This window comes from Phoenix dactylifera, chromosome 16 (genome assembly GCF_051530095.1).
Source record: "Phoenix dactylifera cultivar Ajwa chromosome 16, Ajwa_hap1_PhDact_Kaust_v1.1, whole genome shotgun sequence".
In the NCBI taxonomy this organism is placed as follows: domain Eukaryota; kingdom Viridiplantae; phylum Streptophyta; class Magnoliopsida; order Arecales; family Arecaceae; genus Phoenix; species Phoenix dactylifera.
This window is the reverse complement of record NC_143205.1, coordinates 5,959,399-5,969,057: the sequence shown is the minus strand read 5'-3', so window position 1 is coordinate 5,969,057 and position 9,659 is coordinate 5,959,399. Positions and strand designations below refer to the sequence as shown.

The window sequence follows — 9,659 nt, the reverse complement described above, 5'->3', positions numbered from 1 at the left end:
ATTCTAACATACAGCAAGCTACCTCTGTAAGAAGGATTTGTTAAAGATTCACATATGAGGTTCACCAAGTCATCCAGATGTATCCAGGAAAACCTGCAAACATAAAGAAAAAATATCTTGCCATGATGATCAAGATGATTATGAGCCGTAAAAAGAAAAATTCTTAGCAACGGTATTCTCATGATATGTTACCAGTAGATGCTTGCTAAAACATAACAGGAAGATAGTTTCAAAATCAAATTACTGAAAACATCTGCACATAACTTGTTAAATAAAATGAAGATGTTAACTAAATAAGTTTGTTCTTTACATACTGGATAAAACATGAGAAATAAAATCATGCCAACCAAGCACATTAATCATGATGATTTATAATGTATATTTATAAGTATTTCCCCTATAACTGTCTTGCATTTTCAATTTCTCATCAATAAATACTAGGAAAACAAAGGAAATATTCATCCTTTAACTTGATAGTTCCCATAGAAATATTAAGATCTGCAATATACATGTCATCCCAGGACACTATCAATAAAGAGTTGTTTTTCTAGTTCATTGGAAAAAAATTCAACCATCAATAACAAACAGACATTGCACAGCAAAGTTTTAGAATTAAATAGATAGAGGTATTAATGTATGGTGATAAATACTGGTATTAACATACGTGATAAGCATTAATTGTAATACTATCTCAGAATCATGTAGTTGGAGGAATTCATATATAGTTTAACATATAAGGATAACCCCATAACCATAATATACTATCTTTTTTAGAATGACATAAAATCAGGCTGACTGGTCCACAAACGCATGCACACAAGAATTAACATATGTTCTGTAAGATGAACTGCCGGAAACAATTTCATGTATCCATACACTAGTATATATTTTGTGCAAAGATACCAACAATTACTATGTTACACTACTAGGTTCAAAGCAGTTGTACTCAGAAGCTTCTAGAAGCATCTGACATTGTTCCATAGTTGTCAAAGTTTGTCAGATGGGTACCATTGTTTTCCAGTGCCTAATGGTCCGCCAGCAAACATCACGAAAAGGGGAATCATTTTAGCTGCACCATGTCAATGTGCATACAAGTCAATATCAGAATTGAAAAGATCATAGAACATATTTCCAATACTAATTATATATTAGGATAAATAACAAAACATCACACAATTAAATAAAGAAAGAAATGAAATTAAATGCATAAAAAATTTATAGAGCATTAATCTTTGCTAAAATAATAATATTACAATCGAGATACACAAAACCAAGATATTAACACTATTAACATCTAGCCTTTGTAGCAGTTATAACATTTAATGGCATTACTGCACTGTTTGGAGGTGGTATCAACCGACTTCTTTTTCAAATCTCTAGTTGAACACATGCAAGTATTGCTAAACTTGGTTGCAGGAGCATAACTAGTGACTTGAATTGGTTGCAGGAGTAACTAGTGACATTACTCCACGGCTTCAAACAGAACCTCCTAATAGTAGGAGTTTTCATGCATTACTCTAACTCTGAATATAACTGGTATGCTTGGTCAACAGAATATACTAAGTGCAGTAATGTCTCCCACCTAATGTTGGCCCTAAGAGTAGTAAGATATCAAGAGAGGGTGAATCAAGAATCCTGCATAACATTAATCGAACCATCAGCCTGTCAAACCTATTCATGTACTTCATGAGAGACATGCTACATTGGCAATTTGGCATAATATAAACAACTCACACTCAAAGTTGGCCCTACCACCTTGAACCGCTCAGTTCAGGGTGTACCGAACCGAACCAATGGGGAACCAAGACGGTTCACCCTGTCAGCTCAGTATATTGTAGTATTTTCTAAAAAGAATAAAAAAAGAAAGAGAAAAAGGTTCGGCGATGTGGATAAAAGACATCACTAACGGGGTATCTTTTATTGATGTGGTTAACCAATCCATGCAGATATCACATTTGTGGTAACTAGGGGATCCGTGGGCATGCTCAAGATGACACCACTAAACGGTTTCTTATGCTGCTTGATGTTTTTTTTTTCCCTTCTGATGAGATGGGGCGGTTTTTTATTGGTGGTTGTCTTGGATGGTTACCAACTAGTTTTCAACCGTTGCACTTCTATACTCAACAAATATAAAGAATTCTGATTTGTTTAAGTCTCTCCAAAAGGGCATGTCCTCCCAAAGAGACATGTCCCTTGGATAATAACCTTGGGGTTGTTATATAAATTTGGTAAAATAGGGAAAGAGATAAGTAACCATTCTTTCTTGTTTCTTTGTGCTCTCCTTGTATTCTTTTGGCTATCAAAGGTTCAAATTGGTTCACCTTTCTCTAAGTACACAGACTTAGCGGAAGAAGATACAAGTCGGGCATTGTACCCTAGAGGTAGGTTTTCCAAGCAGCTGCTTGCAAGTTCTGGATTATGATCCTAGCGAGGAAAACAGTCTTTAAGACAGTATCTTTGATAGATCATGCCCATTTGTTAACTTCAAATGGCCCATCAAAGCTAGGTGCCTTAATCCTCATTTTCTTATGGCATTGTCCTCCATATCGCGAACACCAGGCCTCCCCTGATCATAGTAACCCTTATTGAAATCATCACCTAACCATGATGTGGCCTAGGTTCCTGACATCATTCCCATGGAAAGTGCTCAACAATCAATGCTCTGGTGGCTACCCATTAGGTTAGTCTAGGATGATTCTAGGAGGGCTATTCTACCTCCCCAACATGCTTTGGGTCCACTAAGTCTTGCTTTAGGTCATGCTCATTCTTGTCTTCATGCTTAGGCAAAGGGTCACACTAATGCTCTTTGTGCTTATGATTATGACTGCTTTCCAGACAATGCCATGGAAACTCAAAAAACTTCTCACTCCAACAATCACACAGGCTCTGTAACTAGAGTATCCTCTTAAGACTCTAATCAACCTCTCACATCCATGACTCTTGCATAACTAATCTTGTTGGGCTTCCATGACATCTAACCACTGGCTAATTTCCTATAACAGGTCATCTATCTGGTTTTATCAAACACAACCCATATTAGAAATCCCATGATGGATCCCCATGATGCAAACCTGGGTTCTGATGCCATGCAAGACAACCCTAGGGAATATAGAAATGCTGTTCCAAATTGATATAACAAATTTACTAACAAATCCTCATATGATATGATGCAAAAATTAAGAAATTTGATTATATCATAACAAACAACTACCTGAAATTAAGTTTTAAATTAATTATACGTAGAAACATAACAAAAGACCAATCCTAAATGGATGATGATGCATGATAAATGACCTAAGCATTTATGTGCTGAATATGTATGCTGGAAATAGATTTAGGCAATCAAGCATTAAATAAACATGCATCATTCAAGGTTACCAACAGTCATTGAAGAAAGTGCAATAATGGATCTTCAGTCACAGAAGCTGTCCAAAAAGTCTTATTTGCTATGTGCAATGGATCACAAACTAATGTTGATTGAAGGTCTCCCTTGCCTTTCTTTTTTTTGTATACTTGAAATCATTTTAAAATGAATAATTGATAAAAGTTTACTTCTTCTGTTTATAAGGTCTATGTCATTCAACCAATGCATAGTGAAAATTCTATATTTGCAATGTTAATATATGGTACATCTCCAAAACTATCTCTAGCACAAATCCTCTACAAACTCAGCTATAAGAACATAAGTTTTGAATATAGAATTTTCCTTAGAAAGTTCTGCATGTTAACTTGCCATGAGTTGGATTTTCTTGCTATGTTTGTCTTTAAAAGTCATTATCTCCACTCTCCTATTTAGTCCCCTCATAGCCATCCCATCAGATCTGATGAAGCCACATCAAAGGATGTTCCCTTCTTAGCTTTCGACCTAAACTTCCCTTGCCTTTCATTACTTTTTGACCATATGAGGCTTTGGCCCGTCAATCACCAAAAAAGAAGGGGAAAAAGAAATACTTTTCCCTTCTATTTCACTAGACCGTGCATTTCCACTCTCTCAGTGAAAAGTTGCAATTTGTGACTCTTAGCCTTGTTTCTTGGCATACTATTTTTTCCCCTTTTTGCTAGATAGCACTATTGTTTTATAGCTTAGATACCTAGAGCCAAAGTTCGTCGGACCGAACCGCCCGCGCGCGCGGACATCAAAAAAAAAAAAACATTCGCGCGCGTCCGGGACGCGCGCGGACATGTCAAATTAAGCCACTCTATGGCATTTAATGCCCCCACGCGGGCTGCCAGCCCGCGTGGGCACGGTGCCCCGCGCGGGGAACCACGCTCGGGCGCAATTTTCTGCTGGGGACTCACGCACGGTTCCTGCGAGGGGAATCGCGCGCGGGCGCGCGTTCTCCTGTCGCGCGTCCGCGCGCGATTCCCAAAAAAACAAAAAAAAGCGCCCGCGGACGCGCATGGACCCGTCAAATGCCACAGAGTGGCATTAATGCCACATAGTGGCATTAATGCCACATAGTGGCATTAATGCCACTTTGTGGCATTTAATGCCCTCACGCGGGCTGGCAGCCTGCGTGGGCGCGGGGAACCACGCTCGGGCGCGATTCCCTGCTGGGGAATTGCTCACGGGCGCGGTTCCTGCGCGGGGAATCGCGCGCGGGCGCGCATTGTCCGCTCGCGCGTCCACTCGTGTTTCCCAAAAAAAAGCGTCCGCGTGGGCGCTCTTCTCCGCGCGCGGGCGCGCGGAAAAAGAGTGGCTTAGATCGGTGCCCGATTCGCACCGATACCGGCTTGTACCGCTGTGAACCGGCCTTGTTCACATCGGTACAAGCCGGGTACCGGCGCGAACCGGCCCGGTTCAAGCCGGTACCGGCGCGAACCGGCCCGAATCGGCCCGGTTCAAGCCGGTCCAATTACGGAACCATTCGATTCCGACCCAGTTTGGGTCGGAACCGTTTTTATATGTTGTACCGTACCGGTGCCCGTCGGCACCGGTTCGGTACAGGCTGAACCAACCGGTACAGGTCGGTTCAGCAGACCATGCCTAGAGCTATAGTTTACGAAGAAAAATCATAAGCACCATGTACCGGTCGGTTCAGCAGACCATGCCTAGAGCTATAGTTTACGAAGAAAAATCATAAGCACCATACGATCTTAGAGAGAGCTAAGTTTTATTTAAGTATTGGCATTTACTTTGTATAGAATAAATAATAACAGAAGTATCAAATCATATCTTCAATTTCATAATAAATAACACATGTCGATCTAAAAATCAAAATATTGTCATTAACTTGTACCTGCAATATTCCTTAAAATAGTGTGAGTAGGTACACATGCTACAAAGTATGATCAGAAATGAAGTCCTAGATCCAGCTGGTGATTTGATTTGATCAAATCATTTTCGTATTAATATAAGTATTATTAACTAATTGAATAAACCAAAAGTGATTTTTTCAAATTTGGTTTTGCCATGCACATTAGCTTTCGATGGTGTCTGACATGACTAGAGTTCCGATGTGCCATGGAATTGATTAATTATTGGTTTCACTGCTAATAAATTTCCCAATGGGATCAATCAATGATAATGGAAGGTAGGGGGATTAAATTACGTGAATAAATGATGTGCATGAAGGGAGGTTTTCTGTCCATTCTTGTCTACTTGGGTTTGGCACAAGTTTACACCTTCACATATAAAGATGCTGGTCCACCTACCTATAATATGACTATAGCACACCCATGAAATAAGATGGGATTAGAAAACCAAGTTGGCCTCAAGACCCCATCCTTACCTGTGATCCTTAGCCTTCCTCTCTAACACTCTTGAGCTCTCACCAGTCTTGGACTCAATTTGATTGAGTGGCATGGCCTACCCTTGCTATTTGATTGAGTGGTACATATCGGTGCCGAACTGGTCTATCTAGTATAGCGCGCGCGAGCGCACGTACCAATGCCAACCGGACCAGTTCGCACCGGTATGCCTCTGTACCACTCGGTTTCATTGTGAACCTTTTTCCACCGCTATGCCATACCATACCGGTCCGATACAGGCTGAACCGGCCCGTACCAGCCAGTTCAGCATACACTGGTTGGATCAATGGGCCAATTAAAGGCTTTGGTTTTATATGCTAGCCCAAGCACTGACCTCGAGATTCCTAGTTGGCCACCACTTTGTTTAACATTTTCCCTAGCTCTAACGGAAGCTAGCCAGATATACATAATCAATTAAGTAGACTTTCTACATAAAATCCTTGAAAATAGGATTCATTTAGTCTTTAGACCACTAATAAATAATGAAAATAAGTCCCTAGAAGAATTAAATCCTACTAAGTCCATAACTAAAATTAACGAAAACAAAACATCCAAGCTTGACTCTAACTGGACATGAATCCTCCCAACGAACATCCAACTATTAGTCAAAGTCATCTAGATCAATTTAGAGACTTCGATAGGAATGCGGAATCGTCCCGAATCGTCCAATTCGGTGCGTACTGAGAAATTGGTGAGGGAGAGGAAGAGAGAGGAGAGGAAAAAAGAAAGAGGTAGAGGATGAAGGGAGGGAGAGGGAGAAGGCGACAATGATCGATAGCTGCCGGAACAAGGCCTTGGGAGGGGGAGGAGGGCTTTCGAAGCCCTCTCTCCTCCGTGCATCAGAACAGGGGAGGAGCCCCAATTTTGAAAGAAAAGAGAGACTTCGGCTCTATCTTTTTGTTAATTTATTCCCAACATGGATTGTTGTACCGCCCGACCTAGGGCATATCGTACCGTATCAGGTGAGAACAGGTACGAAACTCAAGTTTGCGTCAATACAGGCACCGTGCCGCCATACCAAGACGTACCAATCCATACCAAGATGTATCGATATGCATCGATCTGTACGAAGGCGTATCGACCCGTATCGAGACATACCGAAATAAAATGTGAGAAAATTTGGTTACACGGCTATTTCAGTACAGAGTGCATACCGTACTGTACCAAACCGGTAAGGTACCGATATGACACTTCGTACCAAGATTGCGGACCTTAGTTTCCAGACTCAATAGCATACTGCTTTTTGCATATGATATATGGTACTAAACAAGCATGTGTTCTATATCTTGAGTTTTCTGGAAACAACATGGTATATCATGCATCAGAAGGTTAACAGCATGAAGAAAGTCATGCAAACAATGGTACCTATTAGGTCAAGTTTTGAAAATATTTAAAACATATAAGCTATAGAATGTATCAATAAGAATATAGTGATGTTAAAAAATTCTCAACAAAGACTTGAGGAAGCTGCCAGAAAGAGAGGGCTTAATTACAATGGAGTTTATTTATTTATTTATTTATTTGGTAGATAAGCCCATAGGCTGGACCTCGTCTCTATAGCAAGAGTACTTTTACCAAATTAAGATGAATGGCCCATTTAGCATAATCCATAGTCATGACACTTGGGAGAACAAGTATTGTACATTTATTCACCCAATACATTGATACAACTTCAAAATTTGTCTTGTCACAAATGTTATATATTCATGCCTCCAACAAACTGCACATATAGCGCTCCAAATAAGTGAACCACTTCTAAATATGAGTAAGGTCCAGAGCTTAGTTTAACTTGGTAAAGTGGTAGTTGTTGATAAATGATTTGGTTAAACTTGTAAATTCCAGAGGATTCGACTATCAAAGAAACAAATTGCCAAAAAATGATTCATCAAATAAAACAGAAATTGATGGTGAATGATTAATCATTATGGTTATCAGGCAGTCAGACTAATAAAGTATCATAAATTATTAATTGTGTCCTTACTCAGTATTCTGTAACTATGATATTCAGCAAAAAGGCTAAGCAAATTGCTCATTCCCCGTATATGAATATCAACTCAAAAGTTATAGAATATGAAGGATAACACTTAGAGGAATTGAACAAACCCAGAGCACCTCCATCTTTGCCAAGAACGATACCAATGCGAATAAGTACCAATCTAACACCATTATCTACGTTATGTGCCTTCATTTCCCACTCTCTACAAACCTGAAAATATTTTTTAATGAACAATAGATAATTAAACAATCCTTGAAAACAAATAACAAGAAGGTTTAACATCCAGATGGTAAACTTATTTTTCACATGTAAAAGAGTTTTTGTCAGGCATTAATAACACCATTAAAAGAGCTGGTCCCAACAGCAACACATTTTGTGTACTGAAATCCAATGTATGAATACTATAATCTATAATAAATAATTTATCATTGTATACAAATTTATATTGCTTTTGGCTACAAGAATATCAATGGTGCTTGTAGAAGAAATAGTTTCGAGACCCAAATAAACTTTGTTTTGTACCAAAGAAGAGGGATAAGACACCATCTGTTTATAAGTTTTAAAATTTATAATGTGACCCAAAACTTACCTATCAAATCATGATCAATTTTACAGCAACAGGAAAAATTTTCTGAAAATATACCCTGTGGAAAAGTTTAAATAAGAACACTGGGTTTAACTTATATGAGAGTTGCAAGATAGAGACCTTGTTACCATTCTCTCACAAGTTCCTCATATAAAACCAAGAGAACTAAACATAAAAACAAACTCTTCTCATATCATTATAAGTTGATTCACAACTTTATAGAAAGCATAAGGAACTCCCGTATAATCACCATCTAATCCAAATAATTGCTCTTTTTTGATATTTCCTCCAAGGCTCCAACAAATATGAGTAACATGCAAATGTTAGATGTATCTCTACAAACATGATATTTAGATAACTTCACCAAAAGCATGATAGCTACCAAATAATTTTCAGTCATCAAAGAAGGGGGGAGAGAGAAATGGAAGAATATAACATTGTCTTTTAACCAAATCATAGTTCAAGAATGTTCAACCTTGGACCTGAAAGATTAGTGTTAGTGCAAAATAACATCCTCTGACCTCTCAAACCACAAAGAACACATAGCCTTTAAATCATAGACACGAATAGACATACCGAACCGGGCCGGTCAATGACCAGCATGGTTCCTCTAATTAAATCGGTTCGCCTATTAAATCGATTAAAACACGCTCCCCACCCCCCCACCCCCGGCTTGGTTAATAGCTCAAGTTGGCCCCTTCTTCATGATCTTTCAAGACCCCTCTCCCCCGACGATTGAGATCCCCGCTACCCTGATGCTCACGACCGCTGCTTAATGCCCACCCCCTCCACCCCCGTATCCAGCATCACCTCCTTCTCCTCCTCTCTCTCTCCTCTCACTCTTGGCCCTAACCCAATGATAGCGAGGGCTCGAAAGCCCTCTCTCTCGGCCTCTCTCCCCCCCAACCTTTCCTCTTTCTCTTCATCTCTCCTTTTCTCCCTCTCCCCTTCTCTCTCGCCATCTTCGTTTCAGAACAGGATAGAGTGGAATGAGGAGAACTTTTTCTATTTTCGATTTCAAACATTTTTTTCTGAATTTTGAACTGAAGTCAACAAACCATAAGCTAACTTCAGTTCAAAATTTGAAAATAAAAAAAAAAATCCAAAAAGAACCAGAACAACATATTACCAATACCATACCATACCATACTATTGGGCAACCAGTATGGGTTTTACAACCAACCTTGTAGGATACAGATACTTCGATAAGACATATCCTGAAAATGTAAGATATGATATAGCTAGGATATGTTAGTAAATATATATACACACATATAGATATATACACATGTATATACACATGTATATACACACACACATACATAT

General features: G+C 39.2%; 1 protein-coding gene across 8 annotated transcripts in view; it reads right to left on the bottom strand.

The window, feature by feature from the left end:
• Positions 1-9,659, bottom strand: part of SULA (NAD(P)-binding Rossmann-fold superfamily protein) — a 125,121-nt gene that overhangs the window by 67,424 nt on the left and 48,038 nt on the right. For 7 of the 8 annotated variants that reach the window (XM_039118822.3, XM_088712173.2, XM_088712178.2 and 4 more), the window contains 3 exons: positions 7,855-7,957; positions 1,009-1,069; positions 23-93 (listed from right to left, as the gene is read on the bottom strand). In XM_039118822.3, coding sequence (XP_038974750.1) covers positions 23-93; positions 1,009-1,069; positions 7,855-7,957 — 235 coding nt within the window. The remainder of the gene's footprint in view (positions 1-22; positions 94-1,008; positions 1,070-7,854; positions 7,958-9,659) is intronic. The other variant, XM_088712177.2, reaches the window with a different exon arrangement.